The 26,571-nt window shown below is 42.0% G+C and overlaps 1 protein-coding gene across 4 annotated transcripts in view; it reads left to right on the top strand.

Annotated features, from left to right (window-relative positions):
• The window catches only part of LOC102784177 (RNA binding protein fox-1 homolog 2-like), a 49,628-nt gene extending 23,908 nt beyond the window's left edge, over positions 1–25,720 (top strand). For 3 of the 4 annotated variants that reach the window (XM_087839601.1, XM_087839599.1, XM_087839602.1), the window contains 11 exons: positions 1,337–1,540; positions 3,876–4,049; positions 4,447–4,500; positions 4,750–4,842; positions 14,870–14,957; positions 15,966–16,022; positions 16,338–16,485; positions 17,601–17,643; positions 21,646–21,746; positions 22,659–22,734; positions 24,858–25,720. In XM_087839601.1, coding sequence (XP_087695727.1) covers positions 1,337–1,540; positions 3,876–4,049; positions 4,447–4,500; positions 4,750–4,842; positions 14,870–14,957; positions 15,966–16,022; positions 16,338–16,485; positions 17,601–17,643; positions 21,646–21,746; positions 22,659–22,734; positions 24,858–24,902 — 1,083 coding nt within the window. In that variant the 3' untranslated portion in view covers positions 24,903–25,720. Of the gene's footprint in view, positions 1–1,336; positions 1,541–3,875; positions 4,050–4,446; positions 4,501–4,749; positions 4,843–14,869; positions 14,958–15,965; positions 16,023–16,337; positions 16,486–17,600; positions 17,644–18,084; positions 18,128–21,645; positions 21,747–22,658; positions 22,735–24,857 lie in introns of all 4 variants that reach the window. The other variant, XM_087839600.1, reaches the window with a different exon arrangement.
• The last annotated feature ends 851 nt before the right edge of the window (positions 25,721–26,571 follow it).

Below are 26,571 nucleotides of genomic sequence, written 5' to 3'. Positions count from 1 at the left end.
GCTGGACTCAGACTCCAGGAAGCTGCTTGTGTTGCAGATGGGCCTTTTAGCCTCGGTTGACTGTTTACAGCCACTGCGGCTGTGACTGCAGAAGAACAGTAAGCAGTCGGGCTATAGGATTAGAGAAAGGGAAAGAGCCCATTTGCTTTGCGGCATCTTAGTTACTCTGCCTAATTAAAAAGGCTGTCTGGAGACAGAGTGTCTCTAGGCGTCACCCAGCCCAGATACAGCCCATGGCAGAGACCAGACCAGTGGTTAATGGTGTTGGATGCGGTGTGTCATCCTGCCTAGCTTGGTAGAGAAAAAGCAGCCCTGACCCCAAACTTGATGGTCTTTTTTTTTTTTTTTTTTAAATAAATCCATCTTTTCTTTCAGCCTACCTACTCATTCTGCTTCTCCCCGTCCATCCTCTACCTTTCTTTTTCTCTGGCTTTGCTGTAAATGCCCTTGAGTGTGTGAAATGATTGAAGCAAGCAATAGTGCAGAGTCACCACACACCCAGACACACACAACTTAAAGATATATATGTGTGTGTATTTGTGAGCGTGCTGGAGCAGCAGCAGCAGCTTTAAAGAATCTGTAGGTGATGCTGCTGCTGATACAGAGCCATAGGCAGTGAAGCTCCCGCATCCAATCTGAAGTACAGCTTATCTTCCCAAGTAGTCACACAATGCAGCAGTGTATGTAAATATGTCACAGTTTACATGCCGCTGTTAGTATTTATCTACCGACTTGTCGATCGATCCTAGAAGCATCTTTGTATCTCAAACCTTGTATCAAATTTTGCAACTTAATAATAGATGATCCCCTCCTTATCGGGGTCGCTATTCCAGCTGGCACAGGGCGAGAGGCAGGTCACCAGTCTATTGGGGAGATGACCATTCGCACTCACATTCATACTTGGATTAATCTAACCCCAGTAATAATGACTTGGGACTGTGGAAGGAAGCAGGGCTACCCACAGTCCACATAGAAAGGCTGCAGCTAGATGTTGGGAGTCAAACACAGGACATTGTTGCTGTGAGGCAGCAGTGCTAACCACTGCGCCACCATACTGCCCTAATAATAGATCTGTTTGCTGTAAATATTTCATGGTCGGCTGACTGAAAACACATGCCTGTCAGAGATATGGAGGTAAAGCGAGGCAGGGAATGAAGCAGTGGCTGCGTGGTAAAGGAGAGAGAGAGAGAGGAAGAGAGAGTGAAATTTGATAGGCAGGATTTTAACCCCCTCATTCTCTCCGTCAGGGAGCTGCAGTCGCTGTAAAAAGCTCACTGAGAATATATGTTAAGCTGTCTCTGTCTCCCCCCTCCCCCTCCTTCCCCCGCTCCCGCAGGGCTCTCAGGATTCGACAGGAGGACAGGAGGGTTTGGTGGCCCCACCCTTTACAGCATTCCCACCTCCACCCCCTCCTCAAAACGGTCTACCGGGAACAGAGTTTGGCCCTGGGGCCATGTTTGGTGCTGGAGGCCAAGGTGCAGCAGAGGTAGGGGCTGGTGCAAATGGAGCCCCCACCTCCACCAACAACAACAGCAGCAATGTAAGCACCACGATTTCATTTCCCTTTGTTTTTTATATATCTATATCTATATATAGATAGATAGACATACTTGATACCTTGTAGAGGTGGGCGGACGGATTCAAATATGAATAGTTTGTATAGCAAAAACTGGTATTGGTATCAGATCGATTGATACTATCCTCAGTTCAGTGTGTAGTCCACTGAACTGTATTACAACATTTTTGGAAATGAATCCGTATACCTTAAATATCCATGGAAAATGTTTGAACCTATTTTTTTCTATGTTGTCTATTTTTTTAATACCCTAAAGCACATTTAAACAGCAGACGTTGACCCAGAGTGCTTTAGAGACGGGCACATTTATACTTCACGTCTCCAAAAAAACCCAGTTTCAAAATACATGAATACATGAAAAGCTGAGAGGTGTGTTTTGTTGACTAATTATTATAGAAAATTAAAAACACAGTGATTTAGTGATCATTAAAATGTGTTCAGAATTTACAAGTTGATGATGATTCATCTCATAAACCACGACACGCTGTGCTGCTACAATAATATTAACTCTCTCAAATCTGAGGTAACAGTGGCTGCCTGCTCAGTTTTTGGCATTCCTCAGCAGACTTCATTACCGACACCTGACGGTTAGCTGACTTTCCTCTAACAGCAGTAAAATAATCATCAGGTGATTTTAGTTTTAATAGCAAGGACCTACAGATCTAAATTCCCATGTTGTGTTTATATTAGCTTAGCTTCAATGTTAACAGCCAAATCTAATAAAATAAAAACATCTCACTGCATTTGCTAAAAGTCAATATGATCACATTGCCTCCCTAAAGATACTGGCATGAAATGAGCATTCATCTCATCTTCATCTGATCAAACTGAGACATTTCTGTCTTAATCTTTTCCGCTTTATATGCAGATGCAAAAAACTGTGCTTTTACTTGGAGTCTAAACTTATAGACTGCAGGATATGTGAATTTGGGTGACTGCTTTCTACAAACATTTAATTACGAACAAACCTGAACACATCCTGTGTAGACAGGCATAAGAGCGAGGCTGACGGCAAAACTGTGTGGACGCACCTCTTCTCATTTCTCAGCTTGTTTCATTGTTGATTCCTAGTCCCTCCCATCTGGGTTACTAGCTGAGGCTAAAAAACCCAAACGCTTGATCAAAACGAGAAACCGCCAGTCAAGTTGGACTCACGATCCCCACGGGCTTTTACTTTGAAGGATTTTGCGTGTATCTTTTCAGAAAACAGGTATAAAATGCAACGGGCGCTCTTTATTTTCACTATAGTTGACTTGTCCATGTTATTTTAAGAAACTTTGATCAGTTGTTTTGTTTCTTCTTCTTATCTTTTCACACTGATCACATCTGTGCCTCTGAACATAGCCGCTGCCTCTTTGAGGAACACGCTTTCTTATGATGATGTCTGGCATTTTGACCCCTCAGTTAAATTTAACTTTAAATGCATAATGTTAAAGTACACCTATTGATATGATGATCAAATAACAGCGGTCTAACATGTCGCTAGTGAGCTAATGAGTAGATTTTAATCAAAATATAAGAATGTATCAAGACTCATTGAATCTTTAAATGGTAAATGGCCTGCATTTGTATGGCGCTTTTCTAGTCCTTAAGGACCCCAAAGCGCTTCACACTACATTCAGTCATTCACCCATTCACACACACATTCACACACTGGTGAGCTACGTTGTAGCTTGTAGCACTGACAGGTTGCCGGCAAGGCGAGGCTGCCGGACACTGGCGCCACCGGGCCCTCTGACCACCACCAGTAGGCAAACATGGGGTTAGTATCTTGCCCAAGGATATTTGGCATGCAGCCAGGAGGCAGCCTGGGATCGAACCACGGACCTTCTGATTAGTGGCTGACCTGCTCTGCCACCTGAGCTACAGCCACCCCAATATTTCATATTTTATTTCATTATTCAAATTCATGTCTTCTTTTTTGTTTACCAATATGTTAAAAACACTTTTGCACAGTTAAATAATTGAGTATTATATAAATAAAAAAAAAAGCTCAAGTCACCATGCAGCTCACACCTGGATAGGAGGGCAGTATTTTCTGGTTACCACAGCTTGACCAGATACGTAGTGTCATATCTTTATTTTATTTTTTTTGTAACTTTTGAGTTCTTTGACTTGCTGTACTGAAGAGGAAAGGAGAGAGGAGTTGAGGCAACAGGCATTTAAATAAAATAAAAATAAATTGCTTGTCTTTTTTTCCATTTCGGTTTATTCTCCATTGTTTCTTCTTCTCCTGCTATCTATACAGCGCTATAACTTGACTCCATCTGTCTCGCCCTCCTCTTCTTCCCACAAACAGGTAAAGACAGAGGAGACGTCTCAGGGTGAGGCGGGTGTACAGTGCGGCGCAGGAGGCACAGGAGCGGGAGGCTCAGCAGGAGACTCGACAGAGGCCAAAGGGACCCCCAAACGCCTCCATGTTTCAAACATCCCCTTCCGCTTCCGGGACCCAGACCTCAGGCAGATGTTCGGGGTAAGAACTGTTGGAGCCTCATTTTTAAGGCGGGGATCAATAAATCAGTCTAGACACCCTGCGTCCTCCATATAAGGGGCTGCCTCAGAGCGAAGGACAAAAGAGTGAAACGGTCATAAAGAAAGGAGACTGATGGGTGTTCTCTTATCTGTGTCATCATGTTTGTATGAGTGTCAAAGTAGGAGGAAAGAAATGGAGCAGAGTTCAACGCAAAGAAATGCACATTAAAATGCAAATGTTGTCTTTTGTGTAACAGTGACCCCTAGTGTAAAGTAGCTTTAATTCAAATAGCTTTACATGGCCCTGAATGACTTTTATTAATTAAGCACAGAATCGTGAGATCCCTTATTAATGTAAGATTGTTGGCTAATATTTCTTTCCTCAAATTTCTTCGCAGCAATTTGGGAAGATCCTGGATGTTGAGATTATTTTCAATGAGAGGGGTTCAAAGGTAAGTGCGCATCAAGCATCCGATACTCGATGCTGTGACCGGCTTACTGCTGAATGATTTTCTGTGTAACTGTGACTATTTGTCATGTGGTATTAGCAGTTCACGTGAGAAATCGCTGTTCCAGAACTAAAGTCATCTGTTTAACAGTGTCAGAATGAGTCCCGCAGATTGTCCTGTACCGGTCGGCAATCCCTTCTGACATGCCCCTCACTCACCATCAACCTCTCTAACCTCTGCTGCGTACCACAGGGTTTTGGCTTTGTGACATTTGAGAACAGCGCAGACGCAGAGAAAGCCAGGGAAAAGCTCCACGGCACACTGGTGGAAGGTCGTAAGATTGAGGTAATTTTGCTCTCTCCCTTTCTCTTCCTCCTTTTCTTGTCTCCTCTCTCTACTCCCACCATAATTCTGCTTGATCACTGACGTGCTAGCTAGCTCCCATCCTCCCTTTAGTGATATGCTCTGATGCAGCCCACTGGTATCCCACACCGGTCCTCTGCAATATGTTTCTTGTTTTTAAAACCCAAAAGACTTGATTTATTATTTTGATGTTTTGTTTTTGTGGTGGGAATGACTAGGGGTGCAAGAACACTACACTAAGGCATGCTGGGTACTTTTCCTCTGAAGTGTTTCCCCCCTGCCCTCCGTATATTAACTTGTTGTCTTTTTACCTGCCCCTTTCAACCGATGCACAACTTGCAGCCATGCTAACGTTACAACTTCTCGTGCAACAATTGGAATGAGATTTGTGCATTTTGCACCGGAGGGCACAAGTGGAACGCAGTGAAAGGACGATGCATGGCAGATTGCTGTCATTTGCTCTTATTTTTCTCCCCCAGCATAGAGAAATCCTTCTGTGTTCCCCTCTCCCGGTGCTGTGGCTAAGTGGTTGTGACAGCTTTTGGCTCCTGATGCAACAGCAGCATGCTGGGAATCACAGCAACACTGACGCATGCTCACTTTATGGAAGTCTGGGTTCTTTCTGATGAAATGTACACTTGATTTTATTTATTTTTTGGTTTTTGTGGTTTGAGGTTGTGTGTTTTTTGTGTGACATATTTCCCATGTTTTACCTGAAGCATGTGCTTAGTTTTTGAATTGAGTTTTTCTTTTGTTTCTTTATTTTAATTGGGGTTTCAATCAGCCAGTTATCCATATTGGATCACTTGACTTGTGCCATCGTAAGCCAGGATTTATGCATGGGCTTACTGTGGTGATTTCCTTGTGACGAGTATGCGTGTATGTGTGTGTGTGTGTGTCTGTCTGTGTGTGGGTGTGTGCAAGGCAGTTCCTGCATGATGGATGAGGCTGGAACCTTTTTAGTTATGTACTCTCAGTTCTGCTGCAGTGTGGTGGAGAATGAGAAACAGCCACCTGCATCCACTGGTACAACATTATATTCCCCTCCGCCACCTCCACCTTCAGTCAGTCAGCAAGCTGAATGGATACTGATGGAGCCAGTTTATCATGCATCAGTTTTTCCTTTTGTATATCAACAACCTGTGCCATTCCTGGCATCGCTTTAACCTGATTCTGTGACTCTTCCCAGATTTTTGCATGATGTAAGTCACTTTTGTCAAACAGCAAGACATCTTTGTTTTCAGTCGTCACTCTGCATGTGTTTTGTTGAACTCCAGTAGCAGCGACGGCCTCGTAGTGAGTCACGTATCAGCCGCATGGTGGGTCAGCAGCAGGAGTCTGTAGAGCAGCCTCTCTCTTTCTGTCTGTTTATGGTGCATGGGCTTGAAGAGACAAAAGGCTGGCGCAGGACAAACAGTGGATTTGTGTTTATACATTCTTCCAGCCAAGGAAAAACGGCCGGACATTTCTATTTCAGGCAATGCTCTCTGGCAGTTCTCCTTTCTCGCAGATGTCGCTGCAGTAACTCACGCTTCAACCGGTCGTATGATTTCAGAGTTTTTTGAAGTTTGTTTTCAGAGACAAATATGGTAAAAGAGCAACAGTGAAATCTCACGTTTCTTTTATAATTCAGAAACTCTGAAATATAGGCCTGTGCAACTGTTTAGACATAAATATTTACTATTACATGTGTGACTAGAGTTTACTGCTATCCAGTGGCCTGGGTTTAGCTGATGTAGATTTAGTTGTGCATGATTTATATTTTAATCTGGAAATTTGGAGCCTCGCTGAGGCAGTACTGCTGACAGCTGGATGTTTATTCTTGCATGTTTATTATGTATGGCTATTTTGTTGAATTAGTTGTGGTGACGGGCTGTTAATTTACTTGTTCGGTTGGCATGAACTGAGTTACACCTGAGTGCTTATAGCTTGTTTCACTTACTGGGGGAAAAAGGCTTGATAGCTGAACTCCTAGACTGATTTTGACTCAATGATTGATAAAGGAATGCTGTACTGTACTCGAGTGCTGGCTTGTTTTTATTCTTGGTGCATGCAAGTGGAATTGGGTAGTCTTATTTGATTTCTTTTTTGTTTTCCTACTAGCTCCCCATAGTGTGCATGTATGTGGATTAAATGAAAGAGAGTAGAAACAGAGTTGTTGTACTTAAAGTTACACTGTACTTCTCTTTGTCTGGAATAAAACTCTGCGCTTTGAAGAAGTCAGTTTCCTGTATGCTTCCAATGTATCCATGTAAGTGGCCCAACTACAGTTCTCTTTGTCTATACCTGCTTCTTCCCATCTCATCACCATTTACTCTATATATAGACCATTGAGTGCTATAGGCCTATATATAGTTGTGACAATGTGGATCTTGTACACACTTTCAAACATGCACATCTTCATCTATCCATGGCTGTCTTTCTGATTGTGTGTATGCCCTGACATAAAGCAGCCCACACTCCAAGCATCTGTCTGACTGTACCATTTTGGCTGTCATTAACGTGTTGGTTTACCTACATTTTAGTCACATGTTATACGTGCTATCACAGATTTATTCTACTTGTAGTTAGTGGCTGTAAGCGAAGTTGATTCGGGTCCAATCATAGTCTCAGTTCCAGTTCCAGAAAAATTAAAGGGGGCCTATTATTATTTTCTTATTTTCTGTCTCTAAAGGTGGATGCTTATGTTAAACATAAACACAAATAATAAGGTTTAGTGTCATCCCTGTGCATACAAGTCCTCTCAATGCTCTCTGTTCAGATATTTGTTTGTTTTTTTAATTGTCTTTGATTTGTATGTTGTCAGCCAGGAGCTTTTATCCTTATATGGTCATCTCAAGAAGACCACTGCTGTTTGGGAAGGGCAGCCAATCAGATGAAAGTCAGCTTACAGGGATAGGATGAATAAAGATAGGGCTGCAATAAAATAAATAAAAATATATTTATTAATGTAAATCACACAGCCACTCTGGTAGAGCTTGGAATGAACATAATGGATCCACTTTATTTTTAGGCTGGTGCACACATCTGGTGTGCGCCTCGCACATTTTGAAACAATGCAGTTGTCGTAACTGTGCTTCTGGCTGATGATTGGATTCTGCTCTGTGTGAATAGCAGCTGCTGGTCACACAGAGCAATTTTCATTTGTTCAGGGAGCTAAGTTTTAATGTTTCCTTCTTTGTTTATTTATACGGGGCCGTCTGAAGGTGAAGACGTGTGATGCTAGGCTATTAACTTTTTGATTAATCCTAATAATCATGATCGAAGCACACTTTGATCGCACACACAAAATTAAGTTGTTGCAAGTATCATATTTTACAGGTCTTCACGCATCCATAGAAGAAATGGTATTGAGACAGAGACCATGTTGGACCCTGCAAACTCCCATTCACTAACCCTCGCTCTAGAATTGTGCGTTTGCGATCGATCTGTGTTGCTGGAGTGTTATGGGAAGTGAAGGCTCCTCCGCGGCGCAGAGTTTTAGTCAGATATAAGCACAGAATGGCCGACACGTGTGTGTCTCTCTGTGCCACGAACGGTGCAGCTTTGCATGCAAAGTAGGGACTTGAGTCGGGGGTGCAAGCGAGCCCGAGGAGTGTCGTCATCGCTGCATGGATGTGTGCGGGTGAAAAGGGAGGAGAAGCAGTTGTCTGTGTTTCTGCATGCCTGACAACGCATATTCTCACCAAACGGTGCTGCTGCCACACGCTCCTCTAACAGACACAGTTGGGCCTTCAATCAGTCGTTTCCCCGTGAGAATTTCATTTGAATGAACTCGAATGCGAGTCACAGGATCAGCCACGGTCTGATTCGAAGGCTCACCTGTCATAGATGACCACGGCCCCCCACCCCGCACGTACCCACACACACACACAGTATTTGATCTGTTATTTGAGCTTTCTGTTACTGCATGAGTCACCACGGCCAAGATTAATGAATGAAATGTGAGCGTGTCCGTGTGTGTGTTTACGAAGAAAGCGGTTGAAAGAAACGGGGAAAGAGAGTTTGCACTTTGCCCTTTTCAACCCTTGATCTGTCGCTGTGTGTCTGCTCTGTTCTTTCTCTTCAATATCCCTTCATTCTCTTTTCGCCAGTCACGTTTGTCTTTCTGTCATTTCGTATCGATTAGTTTGGAATAGACGAAAAGATGTTTGGTCAGTTTTCTTTGTTTTTCGCCTTATTTTATTTTATCATCCATCTAGTTTTTCTTGTTTGACTGGCCTTCAGTGTGCTCTTTTGTGGTGACTGGATAAAAGTGGAAATTATAGTCACTCAGTGTCCAAACACACATTTCTTCCTTCTGTGGCGTAACTTTTCCACACAAGAATCAGTCCATTTCTATCCAAAAATGTCCCCGCTTGCCCTTTTGACTGGAATAGACCCAGGCAGCGATAAACTGACTTTTGCTATTCTGCTCTAACGATGGAGGGTGGTGTTATTTGGTGTCTTCTTTTCTTTTCCTTGGAGGTGTTCCATTTGCTCCTTAGTTATTTTGTGGCTAAGGTCCCCCCTCCCCAGTTACCTCCATCCTTCTGGACCATGTTCTCTAGAGCGCCGAACACCTTGCTGCCACGTGTTTGTTGTCACAATGGTGAGAGCATCGAGAGCTAGCATCCTCTCTCCTTTCCCTTCCTCTTTCTCTCGTACTCTGCTCTGAGCTCTAACTATGCTGCTATCAGGTTTGGGGCAAAAACAGGTGGTGGTTGGTGGGGAGGGCGGGGAGGGGCATTTAGGTTTCTTTTGTTCCTGGGATTATTTGTTCCTTTATTTATTATATTTTTTCTGTTTCCCTGACGACTTCTGTGTGTTGTTGTCAGTCTCCACGGTAACCACTCGCTGTTTCTACGGTAACGGTAAGTTGTGTACAAACATCTATCACTAAAATTGATCCCCTTTCCCACCCACCCTTCAAATGGGTATTTATCTATTGTTACATTAACACTATTAATCTTTACATTTCTCTATACCGATGCTTTTAATGCGATAGGCCCATGCAGTGTGAGGCCTTATTGGTATTGTGTCATTTTTCAGTGCACACTGCAATATCACAAACACACACACTCACACAAACAGACTGACACAGCATCTTCCAACAGACCTGATCTTTTTTAGCAGTAATATTTCCTCCACATGGCCGTCCCCCACCCCCTCGCTCCCTCCTCCACCACGTCATTAACACCTCACTGGGAATGACCGAATGTAATCACCCTCCTCTTTTATTGCAATGACACGGCTATCTACAATCCCATCTTATTAATTCTCCATTGGACTCAATGCATATAGCATCCATTTTCTTGATTAATAAAAAAGAAATCAGCAGAAATGAAACAAAGCTTTGCTCCCTGTGCTGCCTACGATCGCTTTGACTGAATGCAGAACTTGCAGGGCAATTTAAGGCTACCCTGGTTTTCAAGTTTTTGTTTCTTTTTCTTTAATTTCTTTTTTTTTAATTTCACCGGTCTGTCTGCTTTTCGGGGAGAGCACATTTATCAGATATTTGCCAATTGGACGCGGTGTTTTGAAAAATGATTTGCCGCTCACACAGGCCGAGGCCTAATGCTGAACATGTGGCGAGGCAGGATCTTGGCATATCATACTGCAGACAGTCGCTATGCCAGCAGAGCCCTTTCTGTGTTTACTGCCAAGGCAAAGATTTCACAAATGTACATACCGAGGCAAGCACACTGGCTTTGCCTTGACGTTAAAAAAAACAATTGGAACAGTAAACATATATATATTGGGATGTTAGGAACCATCCAGACACAGTTGCACCAGTTTTTCATACAAGTTTGGCTGCAAAGTTTCTTATTTCCAGTCCAGCAGTTGAATAAAATGGGTTGCACCATTAAAACTTGTTACTATCCAATTAAGACCTATTAGTCTTTTTCAACAGGAAATTCACAGATGTTTGTGGTATACCTTTTAAAGTTTGCAGTATGTTGTTTTTCTTGTAAACAGTTCACACACGAGGTAGCTGGAAGGGGTTTTTGCAGTTAAACTATATATCAGACAAAAATTGCCACAGCAGCAACTGGATCAGACTGAAAAACTGAGGACATTCCACACCATTCTGTATAAACTCTAGAGATGCTTGGGTTGTAAAATCCCAGTAGATCAGCAGTTTTTGTGAATTCCTCAGCCTGCCTGGCACTAACAAGCATGCCATATTTGAAGACACTTATATCACATTTCTACATCATTGGTATGCTCAGGTTGAACCAGCAGGTAACCGTGACTATGCCTAAATACATTAAGTGCTGGTTAGATTTTCAATTAAGGCCAAATAGGACCATAAGTGAATTATTTCTTAATAATTAAGTAAGCTTAATTTCCTCATATTAAATTCTGACCGGAGGCATCGCCCCCTGCTGGCCACTAGAAAGATGCACTTGGTTTCACTCTTTTAAATGCAGTCAATGGTCGGTTCTGTTACACAACAGCAAAGCCTGGGAGTGTTTAGCTGTGAATGTAGTGTTTTATTCTATTTAGATTTTAAATGAAACCTAAATAAGAAATAGTTTATTTGGTGCAACTCATTTTAAAGTGACTGCCTACAATAAACTAACAACAACAAGTTCGAGTGAATGAAAAGCTGATGCAGCCGCCCAGCTTGTTATCACTTACTGAATCAGCGAGTTTTGTGTAACCATATGCATCTCTAAACCGATATGGGGTTTACCTTGCTGTTTTTTGGGTCTCTATTATGCTGCCTTTTCTTTTACTTTTCTTTTTTGTTCCTTTGGTTTGGTTTTCTTGTAGTGGACTGTCTGTGTGTTAGTAGTTGTAGTAGTAGTCGTAGTGTACTGGTCTTTCAGTTTGTGACACACAGTTTTAATGCCTGGCATAGTGTCTCGTGTTTATTTTATTTCTCTCCTTTTTTGGGAATGAGGATTGCTCTCTCACTCTCCTCCTCTCTCTCACTCTCTCTCCTTCTCTCTCTCTCTCTCTCTCTCTCGCTCTCCTCCCTCCATCCTTTGGTGCTCTGTTTCTCAACCCACCACATACAGTGAGATTTTTCAGGAGAATGGTCACCAAAACTGATTGCTTTATTTGAATGATGCACCTTGGTATATATATATATGTTTTATTTTAAAGAGTAATTGTTTTTAGTTTGGTTTTTTTCTGTGTGTGTGTTGCTCATGTAAAAATTTCTCCCTTGTTCTCGTTTTTCTTCACTCCATCTTTTTGTTCTCCTGTTTATTTCGTACATGGACTGGCTCTGTCTCTTTACTTCTCACTTTTGCATCCCATACTCTTAACCTCCATCCTTGTCTCGTACGTGTTTGGTGTGGGAGTGCTGCGATTGTTTTGATTGGTCTCTATGCTGCATCCGACGCTTGCTGATTGGCTGAAATTTTCCTTTTTTCAAATGTTTATTTTAATTTTGTTCATTCTTTTCTTTTTTTTAGTTTGTTACTCACTCTTGGTCATGTGATGCGCCCGTATTTGGCTGCGTGTAATTTCTGTGTTATATGATTATTAATTTTGTCGAACAAATGTTTTTTACCCCACTCTTTCTCCCCCTCTCTTTTGAATTTTATTTTTAAAACTATTTTCTTTTTAGGTACGTAAACCCCACAAGTTTGGTTTCATATGGAAATGTGACTTTGTTTTTGTCTGGTTTTACTGTCCGGGTCCGACTGGGAGGGCAAAAGTGGGCTGAGAAAGGATGAATGTTTGATTAATCATTAACACTTAAGATTTGCCTTCCGTATTGGTCTCTGCTGATTTGCATGTGTTTCTGCCGATCGTTTACCCAGTTTCATTAATTGCGCATGACACAAACCACACAAACACACACACACAAAATAGCTATATATTTAGATTTCTCATGCAGTGTCATGCACATAATGGAAAAACGAAGATTTGTCCGCCCTATTGGATGTGATACAACCAGTATTTGTATTCCCCGACTGATTTGGCTGCAAACACCTCCTTGTGATTGCTTTGGTTGCTAGGAGATTGATGCATTTCTCGGCGGTTTTCATGGTTGTCTGCAAATGCTGGCTAACCACCAGCTACGTGGTAGTTAAACTTGAAAAAGTGCTAATCGGAAATGGCAAAGTTTTTGCCTTCATGCAGCAACAAACATGTTTCAAAAGGTGTTCAAAACTTTTTGAACTGGGAAATGCTCATTTGTCTCCTGTGAGTTGTGGCTGTGAGACGGTTGTGGATCTAACTCTAGGCCTTATTGGCCTGATTCTACACTGCCAACGTGATTGTCACACGTCCAAAATGGTGGACAAGTTAACGTCACATGGTTAGAGGTCACATTTCTTGCAAAACCTCAGTAAACAAATAGATTATCAGAGTATCTTAAATGTTCCGTTGCTACAGGGTAAAGGCCTTCGCACACAGCATATCCATCCAAATATATTGTGCTAGATATCTTTTAGACTCGTCTATTCATAATTGAAACGTTCACACCGACTGCGTGATTTCACTGGATCAATTTGAAGCATTTTTCTAACAGTGACCAATCAGATCACTGTATTTGGCAAAAAGTGCTGTAGCTCAAAAAGCACACTGATACTGAATATACATATAGTAAAAAGTTTTGTGTCGCTTTTTTTTGTAGTGCGCTTGCTGCATAATGGCCTTAAGTGTAGTGTTACCTTCAAGCTTAAAGCCTCTGGGAAATTTTCCCTCTTGTAACACAAACGTTTGCATAAATTTGATTCATTGACTAAACTGAGATTTCAGAATGTTTCCACTCAGACACCAGCACACAGTTGTGTGAGAGAGGTAGCCGGGCCTGGCTAATTGAATCATTTGCCACTGACCTTGTCATTTGCAATGAGGGAAAAATGAGGTAAACCTCATTTCCATTTGAATGAAGCTCTGCAGATAAAGAACATGACTCACTGAGAGGGGCGATGCGAAAGGCAGCCTTAATGGTCTTATAAATTGGAGTGAAGCGTGCATGCGCACACAAGCACTCTCATTCCTCAAGCTCTCTCGCTCTCTCTCTCTCTCACACACACACAAGCAGAGGCTCTTCGCTGGGCAAAAGGTCATTAATCTTTAGCTTGCCACACAGTCAAATGTGCAACTTCAACAGCACACTTGGACAGTATGGGTTATTACAGAGAGCTACAATCTCCCTCTCTTAAAGCCCATCAAAGGAAGATGAGGATAGATCAAGGGACCGGAGTAGAAGCCTTTGAAGCTCAGAGAGGAGATTATCAGCCGTCTTGGATTGAAAGGCCGGAGCATTAGTCTGAAATGTCAGCGAGCATGCACATAAACACGCACGCCCCTTTAAAAAAAAAAGAAAAAGCCACAGTACTTGCCAAAAAATAAGTACAGCTCAGTTTCTTTTGCTGTATCCCCACCCCTGTTTATGCGCACATCAACAATACAACCAGTGTCACCAGTGGCACTCCTTGTATCTGTTCATAGCGAATCACTAAATCTCTACTGGGCAACCTGCTTTTTATTGCATGATGACTAAAAAGTCCCCTAACAATCTCCATCCAGTTATACACACAGACATACACGTGCTACATAAACAAGAGTCAGCAGCCTCGTCGCTGATGAAAAGCAGCAGCACTCACTTTTATTTTCCAGCCTGTGATGTTGTTTCATTATTCTGCAGAGGCAGATTTCTCTATAATGTGCACAATATTTAACATGTGCTGCCAGCAGAAGAAAACATCGTTTGACCTTCAAGGGTGCATTTTGATGATAATTATTATAATAAAGAAATGTGGCAGACTAGGAAAGGCTGATTGGGGGAAGAAGATAAGCTACAATGTTGGCACAACTAAATTGCTTAACCATAATCCCAAATGACACCGCTATTTCCTTTTTAATAACAAAGTCAGCCACACGATGAGCAGAGACTATCATAATACCTCATCACAGCAGCAGGCTTTTTCAATCTACTGTACAAAACAGCACGCATATCAGCCCTGGCCTTGAGATTTACATTTCAGACTATGTGCTACTTTTCCTCTGCTGAGCTGTTGTGTCTGTGCCTCTGACTGCTGGCTCCTCCATCCCCCAGGTGAATAACGCCACCGCCAGAGTGATGACTAACAAGAAGATGGTCAGCCCTTATCCTAATGGAGAAGCTCTCAGCACACTACCCTATGGTAACACACACTGTGATGTGCACAAACAATGAACCCAAGCCTGTCTAAAAATACAAACATCATAGGTACACGCGAAGAATAGTTTATAGCTTCGCAGTCCATTAAGTTCATTTCCAGCTCTGCGTTCTTATTGTTGTTCACACTGTGGTTTTTAGTCCGTTTGAATCGGACTCTGGCACAGTTTTCTTACTTGTTGCGGGGTCGTTTGAGCAGATGCGAACAAATTGGCACTCGGGTGTAGACCAAAACAACTGCACCGAGACGCATCAGAGGTGGTGGTCTGTGTGGTTTGTTTACAGTGTGAAAGCGAGCTGAACCAACAACCTGCAGGTTTGAGTGATAGCGAGGTATGCTTTGCATTCTGGGATGCAGCAGCTACCATAAATGCACAGAGTCAGAGCGAGCTAGCAACAAGCTGTAAAATGAATCTATATCCCCACGTTTACTTTTGTTGCTCCTGCCTCAGACACACCTGATAATCTGACTGAACGTGGTTTGTAGTGATGCATTTTGTAAAAGGAACCAAACTAAAGGAAAAAGCTACAAACTTACAAACTCATTAACTGATTCAGACCAAACTAAACAAACTGCAGGTGTGAAAACACTCTGAGCTCTGCGTCATTCACAGTTCACAAAAGAAACTTTAATAATCAAAATCTATTTTATAATCGGTCCTGGTGCAGTCGGTCAGTTCATCCAAAAAAAACAAATAACACAAGAATTGTATTCTTTATGTTTTGATTGGTTGCCCGTTACCAGCAACTGATCTTTATAGCAAGCAACTGATGACAGCAGTAAAAGGGAATATCAGAACATATCCACTGTACACCATATGTAATATACTGGATACACCATTTTTACTGTAAAAACAGATGGGGTACTGTTGTCATACCATAAGTGCTTCTACAAGGACGCTGAGGGGTAGCACTATGCATGCGACAGGCATTAACACTTTAAAGACGGCCCCTGTTTATCGTTTGCTCTTTCCCTTCTCTGTGTGACTATTAGCAGGGTGGAAGTTGAGTCCTGTGGTGGGAGCTATGTATGGACCAGAGATCTACGCAGGTAAGGCCCATCTCTGTCTCTTCAAGCCTCACTAAAAATGGTCTGTCTGGCTGTAGAGTGACAGTCCCACTTTACATTTTAGTCACACTGTGATCGTTAATCTGTATTAATGCACTGCTCACCCAGCATTCTTCCTCACTGACAGTTTTATTGATATAGTCCTTTGTGTTATAGTTGGAATGTTCCTCTGCTTTTCTTTCAATTTATTCCGAGTGTCACTTTGTTTTATATACTGTCATCCCATTTCCTACCTGGGTTGTCATCTTTCCTCCTTTAATCCACTTCTGTCCTCTTTATCTGCTTCCTCGCCTACAGTTCCAGGGTTTCCCTACCCTACAGCAGCAGCAGCAGCCACAACAGCGGCAGCGGCATTTCGCGGTGCCCACCTCCGGGGCCGAGGCCGGCCCGTCTACAGTGCTGTGCGGGCCGCTGTGCCGCAGCCTGCCATCCCTGCCTATCCTGGGTGAGGATAACCTGCCTCTTTCTAAACGAGAGCTGTTGCTGTTGAAGCTCATTCTGGATATAGAAAAAAAAATCAGGATCTGTTTTGTTTAGTGCTTCGGTAAATCCACCGAGCATCACCTCATGAGTCATTTTCCAAATTCTGTTTGACCAGGTCTCTGCTTAACACAGCTGTGCTCATTCACTCCTCATGCTCAAACATTATTCACACTTCACTCTCTTCAGCAGTCCAACTGGCACATTGTCAGTCCGTTTACAAGCTATTCAGTGGAGTGTGACACACTGATGGGATTGCACCATTGAAGCCTCATTTGAATAAACACATAGATCCTACCGTCAGCAGATTTGCATAAACACACACGGACCACATGCAGACATTATATAGCAGCAGTCACCTTGCGCACAGATTTGCTTTAGATGATTCACGTTTACCATGATTTGTTTTTGCGTTTTTTTGTTCCCTCGGTGTGTGCGCACCGTGCATGTTGTTGCTGTGCTGCGATGATTGGCTAATGGGGGTTGCGACTGCGATCGTATTCAGTTCAAAGCCAAATTGACCGGTGGCTTGTCTGTACATGACATTTAAATAAAGCGAAACGAGATGAAATTGTGCGTGGGGTGGGTGAGGGATGCAGGAAATACCTTCTCCATACGTGCTCCACTGAAAACTACACCTCCCAGACATCGTTCCTCATAAAACGATCTATTCAAAATGGCCTTTATTGGCCAGATTTTCTACTAGCTGGGGAGCAATAGCCGTTTATGGTCTCATTTCAGTTCGATAACCTTTATGTGTTAGCCCCATGAGTGTATTGTTTAATGTTTTTGAAATGCAGTTGTGGAGCTTAAATGGAACTTGTATTTCCTCTGCATGCTGCATGGGTGTGAAATAACTACTTTTCTCTCTCTCTCTCTCCCTCTTTCTTCCTTTTTCTCCCTCTCTCTACCTGATCTGTCTTTTTCTCTATTTTGCTGTGTTGTGACCTCCATCCACCCTGGGTTTCTGGGACCGTGCACCACTCTGTTCGCACTGCACCCTCCACTTCCTGCTCTTCTTCCGCTCTGTCCCCCTCTCTCTCTCTCCCCCTCCCATGTTCTCCTCCTCCCTCCTCTCAGCGTGGTGTATCAGGATGGGTTTTACGGAGCCGCAGACTTGTATGTAAGTAAATTCACCTCCAACCGACACACCATCTCTGTCCCTCCCCTCACGGCTTTCTCCTGCTCTTTTTTTTTTTCCCTCTTGGGGTGATTCTGCATGTGTGTCCGGTCATGCGCTGCACAGAGCTGCCTCCATAATGGTGAATGGTGAGAACTCTTTAGAAGCACGACATGCCACATACCTGCACAAGATCCTTTGTCTTTTGTGCATGAGCGTTATTTTTCGTCGACAAACGTGCTGGTTATTATCACACAAATGAGCACCAGGTGTGTTCATTTAAAAATAATAATAAAACTGAATAAATGACATCGTGTGATGGGATCCACAACACCACTACAAAGGCTGCTCTGTAGGCGGATGCGGCAGCGTGCGTCAGTGAATGAGTGTGTGCGTGCGTGCGTGTATCCAGGTTGACAACGGTTGTTTCTGTTCTCTCTATAGACTAGTGTTTCAGGACTCAGTCCTTAGTCCCAGATTGCCTCAGGTAGGGTCAACTCAACACCAAACCCTGAGTGTGCATTGTTTTACTGTACTACCTCCTCTGATCTTATGAATCATCTTCTGATCTGATCTGGAACATGTTGTCTTTTAGTTGTTTTAAAAATTACCGCTGCTTTGAATTTTGCTTTATTCTTTTACTAACTCACTGATTTTTCTTTTTTGTTCTTGCTTTTCCAGTTGTTGGAAAGAGCTTTGTTTTTGTTTTGTTTTGTTTTTTAACTAAAAGTACTAAATTGTATGGAGTGCTTTTTTTCCTGCTCAAAAGAGAACCTGGTCTCTTTTGTCTGGTTGGCTAGTTTTGGTGGAAAATGACACCTGCTCTTATTTTGTTCTCGTGTTGGAAAAGATGGCAGTATGCATACAGTTGTAAAAGTTCTGGTCAAATGTTTGCATTCACTTGTCAGACACACTTATATCACTGCAGTTTGGGCTCCTTAATTATTTCTACAGCTGCTCTTTATTTGAGACGGCAGGAAATCGACTTTTTATGTCACTTGAAAAACAAGTGAGGGTTTTTTTTATGTTCTTTTTTAGATCCTTCAGTAGATACAAGGAAAACTCAGACTGGTCAAAAATAAACTACAAAAGCTGACTGTATTTTTAGTAAGTGTCAGTGGCCTACAGTCATGTAGAAAAGAGAAGTTTTCACTCGGTGCAGTCCTGTGAAGAAATCCGCCAACTTTAGCAATAACTTGATCGTTTTCTGTTTGCCCTCAGCTGTTTACTGAGATCAGGCTCTCACATCGTCGTGGAGGAATTTTGGCCTGTTTTTCTTCACAACGTTGCTTTTATTAGTTTAGATTTGCAGGCGTTTTGCTCATACTTCTCTTTTTTTCAGCCATTCTGCTGATTTGCTCCTTTTCCTGCTGAGTGATGAGTGACTCTGTGACTCCACGGTGCAAAGAAACCCAATTCACAAAACGTGGTGCTGTGGATTATGGCCAAAAATCTATATGGAGACAAAGTTGCCTCAAAAGGTTTACAAACGTGCGTTTTGTGTTTAACTGTTGAGGACTCACAAGCACGTTTCAATCCACACACAAATACAAAGCAATCTAACTGGGATGTAACACTATTTCACAAATGCATAGACCCAAACTTTGAATATCATCACATGATTGGCGTGAGGGCCTGTGCAGATTCGTCCATGGATAATTTACATCACAACACACCAACTACACGTGCGCCCAGAAGCATAACAGGTAAAACTACTCGGCCAGCGGCTTATAATCCAGGCTTTAATGGAAGCATAACACTGAACATTTCACAGGACTGCATAGAGTCCAGTAAACAACGCTGCTTTTCACATGACTGTACAGTGCAGGTTAACCTCATGAGACTGACTCGTGCTATTTTGAAACCAGAGGAAAGGGATGAGGCGTGCACTGAGCATGCTCATATGGTAGCAATGTCCCTTTTATTTATTGTTTATTTTAATCTCCTGAGGCCTCTAATTTACTCAGTGCAGATCATGCTGAATCTAGTGATTCAGATCATAACTCAGCAGGAAGTGGTTTGCTGAGATTTCCCCCTCCACATCACCACCAAGCAGACATCTGGTTGTCTTGTGCTTCTGTGTTTTGACCTGTCACCACTCGTTTTTTTTAGAAAGTTTGACCTAAAATGCAAATAAAAGAGTGCAATGATTTGTAAATGATTTAAAAGGAAACAGAGAAATGTAGTTTGAAAAGTTTGTAGTTTTGAATTTTAGGAAAGAAACTTTTCTGTTTTGTTTTGGAGCAGGTACAACAAATGATTGGAAAAATTGTGTAACGCTAGAAAACCAACTAAAGGAATATCTCACAGCTAACGAGGTAGATTAGTGGCTTAGTAAGTACAACATCTGTCAAGTAATTACTCAGTATATGGTGCAAAATGTAGTTTAAAGCATACTCTGAGCTCGACATGGCCCACTAAGCCACTAATTATGGTTCATAGTACACCCCTCTGGTGCTAAACTGACCTGCCTGCAGTCCAGACACAGAACAGTTTTTTTACAGGACGAGGTGGTGCAACATGGTGCAACATTCCCCAGTTTCAGTATTTGATGTTTTGTATCAAAAATAAGCCGTAAATTATTTACAAATCATTGTATTTTTGCACATTTTTCATAAGGTGGTGAATGCAGATACTCTAGTGCTACTTTTTTCAGAAATGTTGTTTTAATATGTGCTTTCACGTAATCAGGTTTATTTAAACTTGGCTGCAGAAATAATTGCCCCAGTACTGCTTTAATATACCATAGATGTCTTTTACAAGTATATCTAAACCTTTGACTGTACTGCGTTTTCCAAAAACTAAAACACAAACTATATTTCCAATTGGATGCCTCCATATTATTATTATCAGATTATCATAAACTCGAAGTCGCTTGTGTTGTAAACTTTTTGTTTCTAAATCCGAGGCTGTGATTTTACAGCAGTGTCCCGTGAACGTTAGTCAGTGCCCTGAAAGCCTTCTGCCCAGAGGGGGCTCAAGCTGAAATGGAGAACATGGTCTCTTCCTGAATTAACTGCACACCCCCAGGATGATTATTGAAGCATGTGCTGATCAGCTGCTGCATGCCGGCGTGCTGTTTTACTGCTCCTTCTTTCCCCCCACTTACCCAGAAAGCCTTGCTGTCTCCCACTAATAAACATTTTGTACCCCACCTGCCTCCCTCTGCTCCGTGTCTCGTAGCCATCGCTGAGAATGCTGGGATGTTTCTGTTGTGCTTGGATATTCTCCATTCTGATCAGGTCCAAATGCAGTGGGATTGTTTTGTTTCGTTTTATTTGTTTTTCTTTTTTAAGGAGGTCTGGATTGTAATTTTGGGTCATGCATGCAGTCTCAGTGCAAGGAGATGATTTTAGTGTCAGTCTAGGCTTGTGTGGGTGTGTCAGTGTGTGTGACCTTTTTGTTTCCTTCTTTTTTCAGTCTTTCTCTCTGTTGTCTTTGTTCTAAATCCATGCAAAAGAAACACTTCTAATAACAAATATTGTTTTTGTCATAAGCAAATCCTCTCCATCACCACTGGAAATGCAACACTAGCATCCGTTAGTGTCCTTAAAGCTGTAGGAGTTGATGTATCTGTTCATTACTTTAATCTTCCCAAGACACTGAGGTTTCTATACGGCCTCAGATGTGTGAGCATTTTGTCTTCCACTACTTGTTTTTTTTTTACCTCCCCCTCTCCCGTAGCGGTAATAATACAATCTAACTCGACTTCGACAGTCCAATTTCCTCTCCCTGTCTCACTGATAAAACATTTCCTCCATCACGCCCCACCACCTCCTCCTTTCCCCCCTATGCATATGCAATATACTGACACAGACTGTATTTTTATCGTACACGCTAAGAAAGTAATTGTGCTGTGAATACACAGAAGAAAGTATTCGTAACTTCTGAACCAAATGTCAGTTTGTTGCATCTCTCCCGCCCCTCCTCCTTGACACGCCGTAGCTCAGGTATCGTCCTCCTCAGAGGCGTGCGAGTTAGTTCTGCTGTATGTGTCTCTCTCAGGGAGGCTACCCGGCTGCTGCTGCCGCCGCCGCCGCCTATCGCTACGCCCAGCCTGCGGCTGTAACCGGGGCAACCGCTGCAGCTGCTGCCTACAGTGACAGGTGAGGTCAAGGCAGGACACACAAATATACACGTAGACACGCTAAACTGTACGGCAAAGCTCCCGAAGTGAAGCGTTAATATCCTTCATTGTGTTTTAGGGGCTTTTATTTATTTATTTTTTATTTTTTGGATAAGAGAGAAAACTTTTAATCAAGTTTGGGGATTTAAGGTTCACTTTTGTTGGATAACAGTTTGAGAAGATAACAGTAAGAGTTGTATGTAATCTTGTATCTCAGGGTTTTTGTCATTGGGACGCAGTGGGGGAAGCATTTGCACTTTCAAGCCGATGTTTGCACAATGTGTGGCTCCTTATGTGCGCAGGAGAAAAGATGAAAGAGGGGAAAGAATAAAATGTTGACATGAAGAATTATCATTTGACTGTACTAGGACATTCCCCTCATCCACTTTTCATTCATTTAATTTTATTAGAGTTAATCGAATTCTGCAGGCTGGTTAATGTCAGGCAGCGCACAGGTATTGCATGGCAGGACGTTGATTTGCATTAGCTGACGTGCTGTTGGCCCATGCGAAGCTTTTAACTGGATAGAAATAAAATATTTTTTAAAGTGTGTGATGGATTAATGCTGCAGTTGCCTGGGTTGTAGCACAATGAGGAAATAACTTCATATATGACTGAAAATGGGCTCTTCTACAGATGCTCATCAACCAGTTTTATTTTTGTGCGTAAAAAAAGTAATCGTCCACTTTTGTTTGTGCTGAAGCAACTGCAAAAGGTGCATTTATTCTTTCTGTGGATTTTAAACCTGCGTTTAAGTTTCAAAATTAGGCCGCCTGCTAGGGTTCAAAGGGAGATTAGAAAGGAAGCTCTACAAAACAGGACAACAGCAAAGGTCATAGTTGCCCGACTTATTTTAACCTTGTTAAGTAATCTCTTGTGTTTTTGTTGCCAGTTATGGCCGGGTGTACACTACAGATCCATACCACGCTTTAGCTCCGGCGGCTGCTGCTTACGGCGTGGGAGCCATGGTGAGTAAACGGACACAAGCTCTACAACATAAGTAGAACAGTAGGGAGGGAATAATGGAATAACTGGGTGTGCGACACATTATGTTCAGTTTAGTTCAGTTTTGTTTATGTAGCATCAGCTCATAACAATCTATTGATGAGGTGACTGTTGGAACGAAGAACTCCCTGTTTAAAGGAAGTGGAGCATGAAGGTGAAGTCAGTCAGCAGTCTGAGCCTACAGCTGCATGACCCTGATGGTTCAGGGTCACCTGATCCACTATGGCTGAAAGTTTGAAGACTAATCTTAACAATAGAGTCTACCAACTCCAAAATAGGAGCTGGTTCAGCAGCAGAGGGGCCTGAAAGCTGAAGCTTTGCCTCAAATTCTACTTTTAGAAACTCTAGAAACACCAAGTTAGCCTGCAGCATGAAGGTCATGTGGTGTACTGGGAAAATGTGATAGTATATGGCGTTATTTTTGTGCCACTATTCTGAGCGCACGTAAAAAAGGTTGGAGACCAGAACGGCTAATCAGATATTTTTGCATCCAATCTATGATTGGCTGGTTTTGTGGCACAAATATAATGGTGTACAGAAAGAGTTGAGCGCGCACGGGCAGAAATGTTGACAGCGCAAGCAACACATTGCGAGCAAGCACAAATGCAAAAACTGAGCGAGAGGAGCTGCTATTGTGCCTGTGTGTGTGGACAATAGCAAACACTGAAATACATTGTTTGCACGCAGCAATGAATTTTGTTCACTCAAATTCAGCTTTTCTTCGCTCAAAATAAATTTCTCCTCAAAATGCAACACTTGCACCTGCAAATTTTTTTTTTTTACGTGCGCTCAGAATAGTGGCACCAAAATAACGCCATAATAGTATGATGTCTTTAAAATAAGATGGGTCCTGACTGTTAAAGACTTTGTGTGTCAGGAGAAGGACAAATATTATGTGCCTTTTCTTGTCACTGCAGTGTTTTGGATCAACTGAAGGGTTTTGGATAAGATAACGAAGTTATCACGATGCAGTGATTCTGAGATATTTGACAAACATCTGTGTAAGTGAACAAGAAAAACTCTTGGGGAAAAAATGAGGAGTTAGATATTTAATCTTTACGTTGTGGTGTCATTGTGGACTTTTTTTAATAAAAATTTTGCAATTTAATTTATTAACTATTTCACTTATGAGTGTGATGAAAGCCTCCATGAGGAAGCTTGAATCCGGGACTCTGAGGTGTGATTGGTTGGGAGAATCATAAGCTGTATTTTTTTAAATAAAATATTTTGATATTTGAAACCAGCTATAAAATGTGTTGCCCCCCCATCAAGACCATAAATGGGTTTTATTTTTAGCGAGCATCTAAATGTGTTGACGGTGACATATTGTAGTTTTGATGATAGCATTGTGTGTTTTTTTTTGACCGTGTTAATCATGAATTGAAAATCCTACATCGTGACCTCACTCGACTTTTTCTCGTCCATCTTTTTGCAAGATGTTGCGCCGCATTTAGAATAGAATAGAATAGAATAATCCTTTAATTGTCCCACAAGGGGAAATTTGGTTGTAACAGCAGCCAAAAAGACAAATATACTACAAACAGTACACAGGACACGGAACAGAAACATACACAATTTTTCTTACATATTTACATTAAGGACAATGGTTACTATAAACAGAGAGTACTGTACAGTTATTAAATTAAATAAAAATAATTACAGGTAAGAGGCAAACCAGGTTGTAGTGCAAATTGGTTAATTAACTAACTTATTGCAGTTACAGCGTTGATGTAAACATCTATGTTTGTTGGGAGCAGTTCAGATTGTACAGTCTGACAGCTGCAGGGAGGAAGAACCTGCGGAAACGCTCCTTCATGCATCTAGGATGCAGCAGTCTGTCACTGAAGGAGCTCTGCAGTTCAGCAACATCTACATGCATGGGGTGGGAGATTTATGTCACTGAATTTTTTTAAAAGAACAAATAAATGGAGGCGTTTGCGGTCTCGGGTGAATTCTAGTTCAGTCAGTACGTTTCTTGTAAGCGGTGTAATAGCAGCTTTTTATAGATGCATTCAGCACTTTTTTTTCTTAAATGATGTGTATATGTCTACTTTCATGACTCTGTTGTCCCTTCTGTGTCTTTCAGGCCAGTTTATACCGGGCGGGATACAGTAGGTTTGCTCCTTACTAAAACCACAAATCACATCCAAGGAATTTCACTTTGGTCCAAAACCCTTTTTCAGGCTCTTTGCTTGGCAGGAGCTCCCCTACATTTTTTTCTGCAGGCAGATTATAGCAACAACCCCTTTTATTATTTTCTTTTCCCTTTTTTTTGTCTTGTGGCGAGAGAAGTCATTGCCACATCATCAACTCAAACTCAGTTCCTGTACTTTTGTGTCCGTCACTGACATGGAAACGATGACAAAAACCCCCAAAACAAAAAAACTGCCAGGAGTGTATCCCTTGTATAAAGAGCTGGAGCAACAGGACACAGTTTGGGATGCTTTTTTTGTTTTATTTGTTTTTGTTTTTTTAAGAGAAAACACTACAGGACCTGGAGGGAGACAGACTGCTGTTGTTCCTATGACATCCTGCACACTACAAAATCTTTTTTTTAATTTTTTTGTCCCTAAAAATATCCGAACTTCCAGTTTATCCACTGCCCTGTCAGACCTAACCACACACACACACTCTTACATTAAACACCAAGTATAGATTCCTCTACACTTTCCTTTAGTGTCAGACTTCACTAAATGATACTAGAAAAAGGTACTTCTGTTTTTAAACACTACGTTGATATAGAGCTGCTCCCCCCTACATCCTTCTGATGTTAGTATCATGTAATACTGAAAAAAAGAATCAAATGCAGAGGATGTAGGAGCTATTCTTGTTTTTGCCACGCTGGAACATCCAACTTTCAGCTGGAGGAAACTTCTGACAGAAACCACTTTTTTTGTTCTCTTAATAACTTCGAACTTATATGGCATGTCTTTTTTTTGGGGGGGGGGGGGGGGGGGGTCATTTTTCTAACGTTTAAAACGTCCTGGCCAAATGTAAAAGGAAACACAAAGAGACTGTTTAAAAAAGACAAGGAAAAAAAGGTCTTTTTTTTCTGCAGTACCTCGTTTGTTTTGCCTGCCGCAGACGTGTCATCATGTCGGAAAAAACAAACAAAAAACGCCACGTGGCTCAGTGATTTTGAGTTTTTGTCCTTAATGCTTGCCTGCACATACTCCAGTCATTACTGCAAGTGCAACTCCAACATGGAGACATCACAACCGTCTTTTTAAAGGCCTCGTCCTCAAGTCTGCTTCTTCCAAAAGGAGAAATAAAGGACTCGTTTCTATCTCCTAAACCGTCAGACGTTCCTGCCGATCACGTCGAAAAGATCCACAGGACACGAGTGGAACTAGCTTCAGCACCCGCACCACCCGCGTTGGGAAACAAATAACCTGTCAGTCGAACGGACGCCGATCCCTCCTGGCCATCGTTTGGGAAATGGTGTGTGATCTCGACTCAGCAGAGCAGAGAGAGTGCAGGGAAGCGCAGAGACGGGATTCATTATCGGTTTTGTTTCTATTTATATGCAGTGTTTTCACTAGGTTTCCACATCATTATGTAACTCTTAAGCCCCTCATCATGCTCTCTGGGATGGTTCACTCTGAATAGTTTCAAAGCTTTCCTGGTGCACCTGAAGGCACAGCAGGACCTGTATGTGTTGCATCTGCATTTACTCTCACGTGGTTGTTGTCGTTATTGCTATTATTTGCCTTTTTTTCAGTTCCAAAGATTTTCAGAGGAAAGCACATTTCTTTTTTTGTGTGTCCTTGTGTATTTTGTTTTTATTTTTGTGTTTTTCT

Source organism: Neolamprologus brichardi, chromosome 4, assembly GCF_056152115.1.
Source record: "Neolamprologus brichardi isolate AB-2024 chromosome 4, ASM5615211v1, whole genome shotgun sequence".
NCBI classification, from domain to species: Eukaryota; Metazoa; Chordata; class Actinopteri; order Cichliformes; family Cichlidae; genus Neolamprologus; species Neolamprologus brichardi.
Note: the sequence above shows the minus strand (reverse complement) of the source record. Positions and strands in the feature narration are given on the sequence as shown.